The sequence below is a fragment of the Macrosteles quadrilineatus genome, unplaced genomic scaffold (genome assembly GCF_028750875.1).
Source record: "Macrosteles quadrilineatus isolate MER2022 unplaced genomic scaffold, UCM_ALF_1.0 Scaffold_4__1_contigs__length_99947679, whole genome shotgun sequence".
Classification (NCBI taxonomy): Eukaryota; Metazoa; Arthropoda; class Insecta; order Hemiptera; family Cicadellidae; genus Macrosteles; species Macrosteles quadrilineatus.
In genome coordinates, this window is record NW_026542597.1 from 92,866,552 (window position 1) to 92,882,553 (window position 16,002).

At 35.1% G+C, this 16,002-nt stretch overlaps 1 protein-coding gene across 1 annotated transcript; it reads left to right on the forward strand.

The window, feature by feature from the left end:
- Positions 1–4,853: 4,853 nt before the first annotated feature.
- LOC128992601 (uncharacterized) lies at positions 4,854–14,088 on the forward strand. Its single transcript, XM_054416259.1, has 6 exons — positions 4,854–4,983; positions 7,532–7,844; positions 9,197–9,326; positions 10,376–10,481; positions 10,966–11,028; positions 13,821–14,088. The coding sequence occupies exons 1-6, from the start codon at positions 4,954–4,956 to the stop codon at positions 13,983–13,985; spliced, it is 807 nt and encodes a 268-aa protein (XP_054272234.1). The 5' UTR covers positions 4,854–4,953; the 3' UTR covers positions 13,986–14,088.
- The last annotated feature ends 1,914 nt before the right edge of the window (positions 14,089–16,002 follow it).

A 16,002-nucleotide genomic window follows, 5' to 3' on the forward strand; every position in this document is an offset into this window, starting at 1 on the left:
TTTTATTTTTTTCTAGAAAGACCAAATATACCAAAAGCTCAGTGACCTTTTTATTGTATAATGGTCATAAAAGTAAATTAGTTTATAGCAAAACATAGTTATAAAAATAATATTAACTATTTTTAATATTCATTTAAATGTCTGTTATGGTCGTGACAGGATTTTGTGTTTTTCCACTAAAGATGCTCTTTAAAAAAAAAAATACCAAAGATATTGCGTTACCATGGACATTTTATGAAACTTCAAATGTTAATGAAATAAAAATAATAATAAAAGTTTTGAAAAAAGGGGGAAAAAATTTGCAAAGTGCTTTTCCTGAAAACGTACGTTTTTAAATTTTCACTCGCATATATAGTTGGGGAAATATACCTGTGAGAGAAAGGAAGAGCACGAGTGGCGAGCACTGTGCGGAAGTTCCTATCCCACAGAGCACAGGGTCTTCCCCCAGTGTGAGCTAGGTACGTGATGGCGAATAGAGTGGAAAGGGTGGTTAGGAGAAGCAGCGGCTTTGGACTTTGCCCTAGACACCAGCGACTAGTGCAAGAAAATACTTAAGTGCACCAAATTGAACCTCCTCTGTACCTTACATATTAACAGTAATAAGTTTTTAACTTCTATTATCTGTTTTCTTTATTTTATTTTGTTTAAATTTATTCACACACGGTAGTTGGTGTAGTTGCTAGTTTTCCAGTGCGGGAACACTCACCATTATATTGAATTGTTTAAAAACAAACTATAACAGTCAATTTGAACACAATATCTAAACAGATTAACGTTTACGATCAAATGTAATTTTGTTAATCAGCAATAGACTGTAAGCCTATTCCGATATTTCTCATGTGTTTAAGTTGTAATGGGTCAAAATTATAAGGGGGTAGGATTATGTAGTTAAGTAATTTATCAGTAGGCTCATTTATCCCTTACCTGAGGAAGGTGATGGTAAACCAGTCTTGGTAATGGAAATAGCCAGGGACGGCTACAGAGAATAGGCCAGGTAGGCCCAGATTTACCCATAATTTTGATAGTTATTTCAAAATTATCGTGCGCTAGGGATGAGAGGGGCATTCTGGTCTGATCTGACCGACCCTTCGAGTGACGTAGGTGTTAGTGATTTTGCGTTAGAGTGGAAAAAAGGGTGGCGAAGTTCCTGGAGTTTACAGATAATACATTCATAATAAATAATGTCATAGATAAAACATACTTCCTTGTGTTGGTTAGTCTATGATAATGTTTTCTGTTATTCAGAGTTTTTAGCGACTAAACCCTAACTTTCATTATTTCACTAAAAGAATCCACGGCAGGACCTTTATCGGGTAATCGAACCCGTCCAAGTCTGAGTTAGTGAATGCTAGGGCTTGTGTGGTATGGGATAAAGATTAATGCAGTTAAATTATCGTTAGATCTATGTTTATAATCGAGGGTGGCAAGGTTTTATTAAATAAATTATTGATATTTTATCTGGTGCATGGTCAACCCGGTAGAAGCAGGTCGTACAAACACGTAGTCGGATAAGCATATAATTAGTTAGAGATATTAACTTTTGAGGTTGATAAAACCGCAACAATAATTTAGTTTTTTTATCATTTTATCAATTGCATTATATGCAGCAATTCCATTATTAGTTTTTCACGGCCGCCTTGAACTCTATCATGCCGCGGCCTTCGAAGTGGCAACGCAAGTAGGGTGGTTTGTAACAGCTGTTCTGTTTGGAAGCAGCTAATGGTATTTGTGTATTTACGGAAGCTTAGTTAAGTCGGGTTTTCCTAGGCGTGGAAGTATAAAGCGGAGAGCGGACCCCACTTGTCTTAGGTAATTTAATGTTAATGTTTTCCTAGAAGCGGAGTGGAACACCATGTTAATCTCTTTTCCATCTCCGCGTTCCTCTCTCCGCTTCCGTGTCTAGGAAAACCCAGCTTTACTGGACTATGAAAATATTGACTCCACTTAAAATGTACAGACATAGATTTTTAATTTATATTGTTTTGGTTTTCAATTCTCATTCTCTATGTTTTATTTTAATGAATTTATGTACATAAATTTAAATTGATTAATTAAGTGCGAGTGAATGAGCTCTGTCATGTTGTCTTATGGGACGTCCGTCACTAAACAACTCTACTTACGACGTTGCCAATTCTAACGGCCGCGGTCTGGAGTTAAAAGTGGCCGTGGTTATTCCCAAGTGTGAGCAATGATGATGCTACAGTAACACTGTTAGTACTGAGTCCACACCTGATCTACACTACATATTTGTACAAATCTGTACCAATGGCAGGCTAAAGGGGGTTCTTTTACGGCCACCTTTAACTCCAGGCCGCACACCATCGAAGTGGCAACGTGGCAAGTAGTGTTGTAACAGCTGTTTTGTTTGGAGGAAGCTACGTATTTGTGTATTTTTTAAGAATACGAAAGTTTGGTTACTGGACTATGAAAATATTAACTCCACCTGGCACCTAAAATGTACAGACATACATTTTTAATTTTATTGTTTTGGTTTTCAATTCCATGTGCTTTGTTTTCAATCTTTTAATAAATTTATGTTCAGTTCATAAATAAAAATGAATAATACGCAAATTAACGAACTGGTGTCACCTGTCTGTCATGTTATGTTATGTCTGTCATGGGACGTCTGACTGGCACTAAACAACACTACTTGCGAGGTTGCCAATTCTACCAGGCCGCGGACTGGAGTTAAAGGTGACCGTGGTTCTATCCAGCAGACTGAATTTTCAATTCAAGATGGCGGATTATATCGGTTGAAATATAGTTCGGGACTGAACATGCCTCTATTGTAAAAGCTCTCAACATTCTAAAACTAATTTGTTTCCAATGATTATGTGCGTTTTGCTCTCTTAACACATAAGAGCTTGCAATTGATAGAGAAGATTACCTTTGATCCATTATTTACAAGTTAAAATCACATGTCAAAAAGGCTTTACGGATTTTCAAGATTTTGTAAATACTCAAAGAAAATTACGAGGTTCCAGTTCATCCAGTGCATAGTATGGATCTTTGTGAATTCACGAACCAGCATGACTATGTGTACAGGGGTGAATGGGGGGTTTTCATGGTGCAAAAATTAGCTTTTCCCATTTTTTACTGTAAAAACATAAAATTTCACAATTTCTTTCGAGACCATTTTGTAGGGCTTAAAAAAATAATTTTGTATATTGAAGCATCGTTGTATGCCTTACGGTTACGGAGATAATAACAAAATTAAATTTGAAATTTACGTGTCATTCTTATGGAGAATAAATAAAGTGTTGTAGTTTGCTTGTTTATGGATATATTTTCATCAAATTTGGCAATTTTGTTTATTTCATACTAAGCTATCAACATGTCAATAAAAACACACCTTAATACCTTCCCTATAGCAGCAAACCTAGGTACTCATTAACAATAATGTTATTTAAATAGGAAATAAATCCGAAAATTTTCAGGGAATATTTTAGTAGTAATCTAGCCGGGTAAATGGAAACGCGTTTAGTCTGCAGATTTGCTGCGGCGTAAGTTATACTGCTTTAATAAGATTAAAATTTTTATTTTGAATATCAATTATTGTTATAGTATTGTTATTAATGTTAAATTTAAGAATCAAGAACTTATTTGACCATTCAACAATACATGCTATCAGTGTCAGTCTCGTCATAAGAAAAATTACAAATAACTAACTATCATCAAGACGCCACAGAGAGTCCCAAGACATTTTTCATGTGTCGACTGGACTGAACATTTATTGAATTTATTTTATTTTGTGGAATGTGTTATGTAATTAAGGTGGATAAAGATAAAATCATCATTTCATAATAATAATAATAATATCTTACTAATATTATAAATCTGAAAGTTTGTGAGTTTGTGTGTATGTTTGTTGCTCAATCACGCATAAACTACTGGACGGATTGGGCTGAAATTTGGCATGATGATAGCTCACATTCCCGATTAACATTAAAGCATATTAATTCTTATCTCAAAAACCCTTTCGGGCTCCGCCCCAGTGGCTCTGTAGTTCCCCATGTTAATCTTATGAGTTTTCATATTTAAAAGGAATTAATGAATCTTAACAGCTGTTTCAATTAAACAAGTTGGTTCTGTTCTATGATGTTCAATAGCATAAAAGTTACAAGGATTACCAACAGGGTGCAGCACTATTATTTTTTTTTAAATTTATGACAACAGCTAATTTCCAACCAAAAGGTGAGTGAGCGTAGCGAACGAACTTCAACCTGGAGGCGAGTTAGCGTAGCGAACGAGCTTACCTGAAGGCAAGTGAGCGCAGCGAACGAGCTCCAACCTAAAGGTGAGTGAGCGTAGCGAACGAACTTCAACCAGCACGTGAATGAGCCATGCGAATACTTATGAAGTTAAACGGGGCGAAGCCCGCGGGTACAGCTAGTCTATATATAAAGGCAAAAGTACCCATGAATTTTTGAGAAAACTACAAGTCACACCCCCATAAACCATATACTTAAAATGTTCGTCATGACGAGAAACCTTGCGCAAAATCATCCATTTTTTCATAAATTGCCCTTTAAGGTCTTAGTTGCTTTCCAAAGGAAACTTTCCATATACTTAATGTTAAAAATACCTCAGCTGTTCTTATTTGTATGTTATTCTTTCAATTATTTATTACCTTATTAAAATCTGGTGTGATTATTTGTTGTAATGCTGTATTCTGTTTTGTTTATTTCCATATGTTTAAATATATATATATATTTAAACGTTGAAGGTTTTTATGATAGTTACAGCTTCATGACTCTAAGCTTTGTCAATCCGACATTGAATATTGAAAAAAATACCGTAAGGCGCGAAACCAGCCGTGCCGTTCCGTTAATCCGTTTGTTGATTGTTTACCTTCGCCTTCGTTTCTGTTCGCTTCTTAAGACTACGGATTTAGAAGAATTTGCTATTATTCGAACATTAAAATATTTTCAGTGAAACTATTTCACAATAACAATGTCTTTTTATCAAGGAAATAGACCAGGGGTAAGATTTCTACATAAATTCTAGCTTAGGTTAATATTATTGAATCATGGGTGTCAGGAAATTTTTCATGTAGGCCTAAGTTAGGCCTAGAGGTTATAACTTAGGCTGTATTGAATTTCTGGTAACCAGAAGTAACTTAGCCTATATTGATGGGGCGTTTGAATCAGAACACTATTTGTTATTCAAATATGCGTTTTCTATTCGTTATTCAATAGCCTAGAAGTGAGAGTAGTTGGAATAATAAAAAAAACCTATCTCTATGAGCTAGCCTATTGCTATTAGTGTGTTTTGTTCGAATAATTTTATTCCAACATTATTTTGAACCGATTTTGCTTCTCGAACACATACCTAAACAGATTTTTCCACTCGGGTTTTAAAGAGATTTACTTATTTTTAGTTGGCATAAGTTAGAAGGTCTGTAGGCCTAAGCTTTTTTTTTTTGTTTAGGCTAATTCAAATCCATTCTTTAAATGTGTTTTGTTAGAGGGGTACATTTCCATATCTGTTGGCACAAACAACCGAATGAAAATATCGATCGATATATCGAATTTAACAATAGAATAATCAATATTACTCATTCGGTTGTTTGTGCCAACAGATATGGAAGTGTACCCGTCATTTTCTCCGGAAAAAATACTGTTTCCTTAAAAAAACAGAATTTCCAAGATCCGATGGATATTAACGGAGATAGAGCCGGAAAAGCGTCAGGAAATAGAGTTAGCGTCAAAATGACTAAAAATAGTTACCGTAACTTAAGTTAAGGTTCTAGGTTGGGTTAGGTTAAATTAAATTATATTAGGTCGGGTTAGGTTAGATTATATTAGGGTAGGTTATGTTACTAACAATACCCATTTTATTAATAACTTAACCTTTTCCTGTTAATAAGAGTAGTCGGTAACCCAACCTAATCTAAGTTTAAACCCAACCTAACATAACATAACGCAATCAGCGTAAAATGCCACACAGTTTAGATACCAAAAATTGTATGTTTTGAATAAAATTATTTTCCATTGTTTTCCGGGAAAATGGCGCTTTTCTGGTTGTAGCTCCGTAAATATCCATCTTGAAAAATTCTTGCATATTCTTGTTGAGCTCACTCTAAGTACCGATTAATTTGAGTACTTTCGTGACCCATTTCCGCAAAAATGTTGTTTTTCCGCTTTACGGGGGGAAATGACAATCATTTTTGAATTCAGGACGTTATCTTAGCGTAAGAATTGTGGAAATAATATAATTTTAGCGAGACACTTGTGGTTGATATAATAACCGTTTAAGATATTCTGTATCGGTAACCAATAAGTTTCAATTGATAGTTAAAATTAGGTACCGTATTCAATAGTCCCATCACTAACCACAAGGATTTATTGTAATTTGATAGCTTTCATAACCTCCAATGTTCTTAGGTCCCATTTGAATTGTTCTCTATATCTATAAATAGGATTTGGTAAGGAGGCCTAGTGTTTCTTTTTTTGTCTGGAACCATTTCGCAATTCTGTCCGTCTATTTTGCTGAAGTGGGTATAACAGTTAGAACAGAGAACTATAGCTGGCTTGCTGGCTTTAACTTTGTATCACTTCAATTTAAATCCCGAGCGCTTGAAACAGTGCTCGCCTTCAAATCTAAAGCGTTTCACTCCAAGCGAGGCCATAACTTTTCATTGAAAAGTATAAAGTAAAAGTAACCCAATCCAGTTGCCATTTGCCATTGGGCTAACAATAATAACTGATGCCAACTCATCCAATTAACTTATGAGGTTGATGTTGGATAGGCTGATCCCTAATTATTACCTAAAGAGAGCGACACACACACACATGCACATATTCAAGAAAAGTGAAGAATGTAGTAAGATGGTCTTTGTAGCTTTGTTTCTGACAAAGAACAGGCGTTTTTTAGACAGGACCATTCATTTCAAGCCCAATGATCAGGAACTGCTCATTTAAGTTAGGTCCAGGTACAGTTTTGAAAAGCTAAGTTACTGCCATTTGATTGGTAAGTGAGCACAAAACCACTCACCTACCCAGCCAGTAACAAGACCGGATTTAAGTTTAATTTTGTGGATGCACAAATACCGGTACCAAAAAAATTCAATTTTTTCCCCTTGGATCCTTATATAACCTAATCCAAACAATTGAAAGTTCTTTTTATCTGAAAATGAATTTAAATGAATATTTATTCGACACCAAAATAAGCCTTCTTTTTGCAGGGTGTATTTTAAGACAAAGATTTGTAGCCTAACTCAAAGAATAGCTGTAGAATGCATTTTAAGATGGCAGCTTTGTATTGTAACTGACTAAATCTGCAGGGTTCTATCCAAAGCCCAATAATCAGAGACCACTGCATCCAGTTGTTTCAAACCTACAGGCTGATCTCTCGGGACCAAACAGGCACACTAAGGCGTTAGTAATTCACTAGGCCTATGCTGTAGCGCTAAAGGTAAAAAAAATTAGTTAGATTATTGAAATAATTTAATTTTACTCAAGTTTATAATTAAATTACATTATATTTATTTTTAATTATCTCACCAAGTCCTCCTATAATTTTGTCATAGATACCCAACCAAAGTCAGTCGATCATGTCTGAAGTAAACACTCTTCAAGACTTGTCTACCTCCTCACCTGGGATGTTGCCCGATGAAGTATCTCTGGACCATGTGTTTTCAGCCATGATGCAAGAGTTACAGGATTTGTTTGATCAAGTATCTGCTTGTGAAACTGAATTTCAACAGATTACAAAACGACGTTCAAGAAGAAGCCAGTCAGAAGACTCGAGAAATAATGATGAATATATGGAGTTGTTGGCTAAAAAAGGAAATCTCTTGGAAGGGATCACTTCTGCGTTGGAGAAGATAGAACTATCTCCTGGTAAGTTTTATATGCCTATTTTTTTTTTAGATAATTTAGGTCTACAGGTTATGGCAGTTAGTTCAATTCTAAACAATGATCCAGGGAACCTTAAATTAATACTTAATTAGGCCTAATACAATTTTTCAGTGAGCAACAGGACTTATTTTTTAGGTACTTAGTGAATGGTTATAGGCTTGTTAGGATTAGGCTACAAGTAGCTACTTTCCTTAATAACTTTAATAGGCAGTTGTTGAAAATTTTAATCACCCTGATTACATCTGGTGTAATCACCCAACATCTGGTGGGCAACAGCCGTTTTCTTGATGGATTGGATTGTTTCAGTAAACAAACATTTAAATTACCTGGTTGCTGTCAAAACGATCCCGTTAAGTTTAAACGACACTGGTGATAAATAGCCTATCCTGACAACATTGGTCAACCAAAAACCTGCGCATAGAAGTTCCAAATTTGACTCAGCTTGCAGAATATGTCAAGTATAATTTAGCTTTCACATCTTTTTGTTGAGTAAAATCTTGCGTTGACAAGTGGTTGTACTTTTGTGTCTGATTTAGCAGCCTATGAAACTCAAAAGGGTTAAACTACATGGAAATTCCGAACTGTAGTTACCGTACAAGAGCTACAAGTGGTGCTGTAAGAGTAACAAGTTGTTCACCAGGATAGCTTGAAACAATCCTACCTTGGTAAAGTACCAAGTCGATTAAAGTATAAAATCTGCTGGGTACTTATCACCTCAATACTTAGCCCAAGGGCTTGGTGGTTAGTTTATGAATTTATCGCCTTGATGTTTTACGCCCCAGTTGCAAAAGTCAGTGAAAAGTCAGGCACAGTTTATAGAATTGCCACTACAAGTCAGTAGCGCTGTATACCAGATTCCGAGTTGGTAGGTACTGTTCAGAGTGGAGTCCAAAATATTCTCTGAGTTTCGACTACGAGCCAAAAGCGCTAGCGTTGACTACAGACAACTAAGGAAAGAAATGAATCTCGCTTGCAAATAAAGGCCTTTTTATTTATTTAAGGAACTGACTTAACCGGAAATATTTTCTCAAGTGTCTATTAGACTTAATATTCAACTTGTCATATCAACTTAAACTATTTCAGCCATCAAACTACGTATGCAAAGGCCACGTGATTTACTGGAGGCAAACAGCCTATCAAGTCATAAGTTTCACCCAATCCCTTAGCAATGGAATACTTTTCAATTTGTTGCAGTAGGTTTTAATTGAAGTGTGTTAGCTGAATCTTATAGAACAATTGATCAGTAACCTATTATTAAATTACACTTTGTTAAATTTGTGTATGTTCAAACTTTTACCCTTCAACTTAGTTGTAATGACCATGCAATTTTTCAGATATTCCAAAAGCAAAAGTACATTGTTATCAGAAGTATGCTACTCTTCTGAAAGACAGACATGACCAAATCAGCCATGACGTAAGCGCACTCATTGCAGATCTGAAAGCTACCACAACAGAGTGTGAAAGGTAAATATGTTTCTTTAGACATAAATATTCAAATTACTTCTAAAGTTATCTTTTTAAACCTTTGGCTATCTAAATATAAATGTATTCTCAATCTGTAAAATCAAAGAACTTTCATTCTCTTGATCACAACACATTCATATACTGTATATGAATTTGAACGGATGGTATTTTTGGTCTATAGGGACCTCAAAACAAAAAAGTAAATCGATAATAGCTTATTCCCTATAGGAGAAATTTGCTAAAAAGGAAAAATTTAATGGCATCATCATTTATATTCTATTGTAATCTCAATGAATTATAAAATTTTCAAATTTTTGTAAATCAAGTGTCATAGTGGATGTCATATTTTTTAAATGTGCCTATATTTGGATGTTTCTTTTCAATTATTAACATGTCCGCCTTGGTCACTAACAAGACTACAAGATCACGTCACTCATATATATGGGTTAAAACTTAAAATTTGCACATAGTGGTGTCCCCATCTTAAAAAATTGATATAATCGAATAATTATATCTTTGTTTATTGATTTTCACACGTATATATCAAACTTAATTATTGAGCATATGTAGGGTAAAGTTATAAACAGATACACCTGATCACAACACCATCTTCTGCGATTACGTTCATCCTTTAAGACGGCTTTTGCCGCTAATGAATGGGTGCTTCACCGTAAATTATTGGATATTATTCCAAATTTCTCCATTCATACAAAAGTATAATTCACATACTTTTTCCTAGCTCTATAGAATTTTTACGTACTTTTCCTTGTTTCCCAATTGGCTTGATGAACAGACAACCTTTTCCCCAACAGGTAGTGGGGATTAGCCCGGATATTCTGACAGAACTTTGGTGAACTAGCAGTTTGTTGTCTGGCAAAGTAGATATTCTCATATGCAGGATATGATGATAGATACTATTGTTTGAATCTGGAGTTGTACTTAAAGTAGAATCAAGAACATATAGTGTAAGTTAAAACATTGCGTATACACTGTGAACACCCATAAAACATCTAGTAAATATGTACTTCAAATTATTCATTGAATTCTAGGGTCGAGAAACAGATAGAAACATTCAAGAAGTTAAAGGAAAACGAAGACGTTACAAATGAGGGAGAAAAAGTTAATCAACTGTTCAATGAGGCAAAAAAGGATCTGGTAAGTTGTCTGAAGACCACACTTGTATCGAATCACTCTGTTTAAAATCAAACTATACATACTGATGAGGATTATTATGTACAAGGATAGGGATCAGCTAGCTTACCTGGTTGATTTTAGCTTTGGTAACACACAGAACCCTCAACACAACAGTAAAATTTGATATTTTGTCCCTGTTAAGGATTCTCCCTTCTGTTCTGTTCCCTGTCAGGGAACAGGGACGAAATATTGAGTTTTACTGTTTTTTTGTGAGTTTTGTATATATGTGTTTTGTTTATGTACATGAATATATTACAATTATGAAAATATTCTGTTATGATTATAGCTTTAATAATTTAGGTAATGATTTAATAATTATTATATCACCATGAAAGATAGAATAATGTTTGTAACCAGTATTTATCCAGTAGGTGATTATGGAATTTCTATAGCAAAAAAATTGCTTTTGTAAATGCAATTAATATCAAGTGGTGTTTTGTTTCAGAATACAATTCTGTCGGTTCTATATCCTGAAAACATGAAAAGGGAGTTTGCATTAACAATGGCTGTGAGTATACAAATTCATAAGATTGTGATTTTGACGTTACAGCAACCTTTTTTAAATGGTTGAACAAACTACTGCATTTGAAGCACTGGAACGATGGAACATTTCCTCAGACAGAAAATTTGTTAATCACTATCTTTGATTCTCCTTGTCATAAATAATTTCTTCTCAATACAATCTTTATATTTTGTTCAACTGCATGTCACCAGTGTTCGTTCTAGGACCTTGTCAAGGAGGGGATCTTCCACACTAGAAGGGGCTCCTCCACTGAAAAAATTGCATTTTTAAAGCAATTTTTACGTATAGAACTGTTTCCAAAAACCTTCATTATGGTTTTATGACAAAATGTATGTTTAAATTTATATTTATTTATTGGGAGGGGGCTTTAGCCCCGATGCCCCCCCCCCCTTGAAACAGCCACTGTTAGATTCTAGGCTAGTTTTAGGCTACATAAATATTACTGTTCCATTCTCAACTTCTCTTCAAATAGATTCAGGTTACCAAGAAAAACGAGAAATTATCTGAGCATCTGAGAGGTATCGGTTCACCTGCTCTGCCATTATGATTTTACAACATCAGTGAATGGTCCGTTTGTTTTTTGTGTGTGAGTTAGAAAAGGTTAACAACAGGTGTTATTTATTGAAATTAGTGGCCACCATACCAAAAATATTTACAGCAAAGTCTTGCTATTCTAAACTAACTGCAACTGAACTGTGTTTGAATATATGGATTTCTGTAATTAGGTCGATTTATATGGATGGTGAAATCATGGGGATTGTGGTTGATGTAAGTGTAGTTGTTGTGATAGTGAAATATGTGAGCTTTATAAACGATCATGCAAGATGAGACAATGTTGATAAAAATGTTGCCGCAAACACTGGAGAGAATGACCATGTTGCTGCAACATTTTGAGCTATCGTCTATGTTGTTCACATGGGAATAATTAATTTTGCCACGTTTATACTAACTATAAAATGCAGTTTTAATACTACCTCCAACAATGTTTGTGGTATCCGCACCAGCTTTGCCACCGTTAGTGGAGATATTGCTAATTCTATTGAAGTTTGTGATATCACTTGATTCAAGGAAATTTCAGTCATCATTGCTAACATCACCAACATTTGCGGTAAGATCCAACCTTTAAATATTTTTAGTGCCTTGCTGATGTTCGGGAAATCATTATAGGTCTCAGCGTTATTGTCAGGGCCGGTTTAACCCATACACGAACTACGCGGCCGCATATGGCGCCACAAAGAAGTGGCGCCGTGGCGCCAACGGAACATTTTTTTTACGTGAACAACGTAATTTTGTTTATTTTTGCTCAGAGTTCAAGTATTCAAAGCACCACAATAAAGGCATTTATTCTGTTTGTACCGACAGCATTTGAAAATTGTGTATATTTGTACAGCACTACAACTCAAGGACTCAATGCCATTTGCAGGTTCGATTTGAACTGAGCTGACGCTCGGCAGTCGGCAGCGTCAGCGCCAGCGCGGCACCTATGGGTTTCATTTCACGAATCACTCATGCTCGAGATAAGCAAGCGCGCAGCGCCACTTGTCACAACAAGAAACTTCCCCTTTCTTTCACTCCTTTCTGCCTCTGATCCTAGAGCAGAGCATTACGTTGTATTGCACTCTTTTAGTTGTATACGTAGGCCCACGATTACTAGAAAAATACCGGTATGGATCATAAACATAAACAAATTACGCTATTGACCCGAATCCTATACTAATAGCATTGAACATATGTTTTGGCAGTTCCATTTAAGCAATGTTTAAATAATGTTTATTTTCGGTCCAAAAACGTCATTTGTTTATGTTTATGATCCATACCGGTATTTTTCTAGTAATCGTGCGTAGGCCTATACCGTGTCGGTATCGTATTGGCATTATTTTTATGATTCATGATTGTTGATAAGCGAATTATTACGAGTGCATTAAGTTTAATTTATAATTAGCGCATTAAATAAAAAGAAAATATAAACTGAATTAATGAGTAAAACATATTTGAGTCGAAACTATGAAAACAATGGCAGAAAAAAAGAAACCGTCTGGCACTTATCATAGAAAGCGTAAGGCGAATTTGGAAGAGGAAGAAAAAAAAGCCAAATCAATGAGTAGACTTTTGTAGAAATCATCTGGTGGCGAGTCCAGTCAGCCCAAAGAAGTCACGATAGAAGACGGCAATGACGTAGGTATTTATTTATTTATTTTCGAAGGAAAGATTAAAACAAGCAGCTGATCACTAACGGCAAACATTACGTCATTGCCGTCTTCTATCGTGGTGTCATGCTTGACGAGCATTACATTACGGCCTGTTTTTTTTCGTGTGTCCTTGGTTTTGCTATAGTTTATATGATGAGTAAAAGTGTATAAATGTCACATTTCTGCGAATAATAAACAGCCTTTTATTGCAAGTTAGTATTCTTCTACCTAAACTTTAAAAAAAAAATTCTTCCCAAAATTATTGGGAAAAAATTTACAAATACGGTTAAGTTATGTTCATGGGTTTGGGGGGGTGGGGGGGGAATTCTAAGTGGCGCTGATTTGGGTGTTCGCTTAACTCTGAAAAATTCCTAGAACCGGCCCTGGTTATTGTTAAAATATACATTACATAGTTTCCAAACTTCAGTTCGCAATAGAATGATTATCGAATTAGCTGGGCTTGGAATAGTGGAACTACTGTTTTTAATAGGCGTACAAATAGACACTGAATCTTGAAGTTTACCTAAAAAAGAAATAAGATCTGCTCAACAACCTTAGAAGTAATTGTGCGATTACTTTTGTTTACAGCAATTGACGGACGCATTTATGCAAAATGATAATGAAGAGGATCAGTTCATTGAACTTTCACCTGAAACTCTGCAAAATCCTGCAATGATCACGATGATGAAAGGCCATGTGATCGTCAAGGATCCCTCAAACCCCATGAAGTACCGTTTGAATATGGCTGAGTAGCCTAAGAGAATGATAACGGTTCTGCAAAAAGTGTACAGTTTCATTGTTTCCTACATATTTATTTTTTGTTACCATGTTGCATATTTAAATAAAACATTTTCTACTTGTGTTCAAATAAACATATTTACAACCAAATTTAAACAAATCCTTTTCTTTTCTAAAGTTGTGGCTGGCAGAACCCCACTTTAGATCTGCTTCTCACTTGTGGTGCAGACTCTACCTCCTCGGAAATGTAACATCTTGGAAGAATTTAGCCGTTGAATTTTAATAGGGAAAATTCAATCTTCCTACTAATATTATAAATGAGAAAGTTTGGATGTATGTATGTATGTTTGTGACAAGTAAACGCGAAAAATACTGGTCGTATTGGGCTGAAATTTGGCGTGATGATAGCTCACATTCCCGATTAACATATGGACGCATTCTTATCTCTCCTTTCGGGCTCAACCCCAGTAGCTTTGGAGTTTCCCATCTTAACCTTAAAATCATTTAAAAGGAATAAAATAATTTCATCAGCTGTTTCAAGTACACAAATTGGTTCTGGATATTAAATAGTGTTAACAAGTTAAAAGGTTTACCAACAGGGTGCAGTACCATTAATTTTAATATAAAACTTTATTATAGAATATTTTTTTCCAGTTCATGTCAATGGTTATACAGATCAAAATGTTTCTATTTTGGGTCCTCTTCCCGTTGCAAAGCACGGGTACAACAGCTAAGTATTATATAAATGAGAAAGTTAGGATGTATGTTTGTGACAAGTAAATGCGAAAAGTACTGGTCGGATTGGGCTAAAATTTGGGGTGATGATAGCTCACATTCCCGATTAACATATAGGCATATTGTTATCTCAAAACCCTTTTCAGACTCCGTCCCAGTGGGTCTGGAGTTTCCCATGTAAGCCTCATGGGTATTCATATTTAAAGGGAATTAAATAATTTAGTAAGCTGTTTCAACTAAAAAGTTGGTTCTATGTTCTATGACATGCAAAAGCATTTAAAAGTTATAAGATTTGTATCAACTGGGTGCAGCACTTATTTTTTGCATTTATGAAAACAGCTAATTTGAACTAAGCAGCAATAAAATACTGTGATACAAAATGAGAACTGTGAAAGTAGGATTATTTACAGTTATGTTTGTGTTTTTAATTTCATGATATTTTGTTAATTTTCTTTTTTTCTATTGTTTAGGTGAAGTGGTAGAACATCATAACTACACATGGTATACAGTGTGTAAATGAAGTACCTATTGTAACAAATCTGTATTTTTAAAAACGAAATAGATAGAAATATTCTGTTTGTGGCAATAATTTTTCACATCAAACATATTTTTTAACCCCCTACCCTGGTTGGGGATTACTCATTTTTTTCAAATAGCAACCCCTGTTGAGTGACCCCTCCTTTTGAAGGATTTGTCTAAAGAAACACAATGAAGCAAACCCGAAGTGGATATCTCACCCCTAGCCAAAATGGCAGGCATTCCAAAATTTGATTTACTGTATGTGAAAAAGCACCAATTTCAGAAATAATGGAAGGAACTCTGTATTTTTAAAACTGAAATAGGTAGAAATATTCTGTTTATGGAATTGATTGTTAACGTAGATTACGCAATTGGTTACATCAACAATATTTTTTCAACCCCCTTAACAGGGTAGGGGGTGTGAGTGACTTATTTTTTTCCAATAACAACCCCTATTGAGTGACCCCCCATTTTGAAGGGTTTGTTAAAAGAAAAACGATGATGCAAACCCGAGGTAGATATTTCACCTCTAGCCTAAATGGCGGGTATTCCAAAATTTAATTTTTGTAAAAAAACACCCATATTGGAATGTCCACCATTTTGGCTAGGGGTGAGATATTCACCTTGAATTTGCATCATTGTGTTTCTTTTGACAAACCCTTAAAAAAGGGGTCACTCAATAGGGGTTGCTATTTGAAAAAATAAGTCACCCACTACCCTGTTACGAGGGGGGGGGGGGTAAAAAATATTTTTGATGTAAAAAGTTGTGGAACCTTTT

Bases quoted from the DNA above. Each gene is read 5' to 3' on its own strand.
- LOC128992601 (XM_054416259.1), top strand. From the start codon at position 4,954: ATGTCTTTTTATCAAGGAAATAGACCAGGG. The intron at 9,327-10,375 runs GTAAATATGTTT...ATTGAATTCTAG, and splicing joins ACCACAACAGAGTGTGAAAG to GGTCGAGAAACAGATAGAAA. The intron at 10,482-10,965 runs GTAAGTTGTCTG...GTTTTGTTTCAG, and splicing joins ATGAGGCAAAAAAGGATCTG to AATACAATTCTGTCGGTTCT.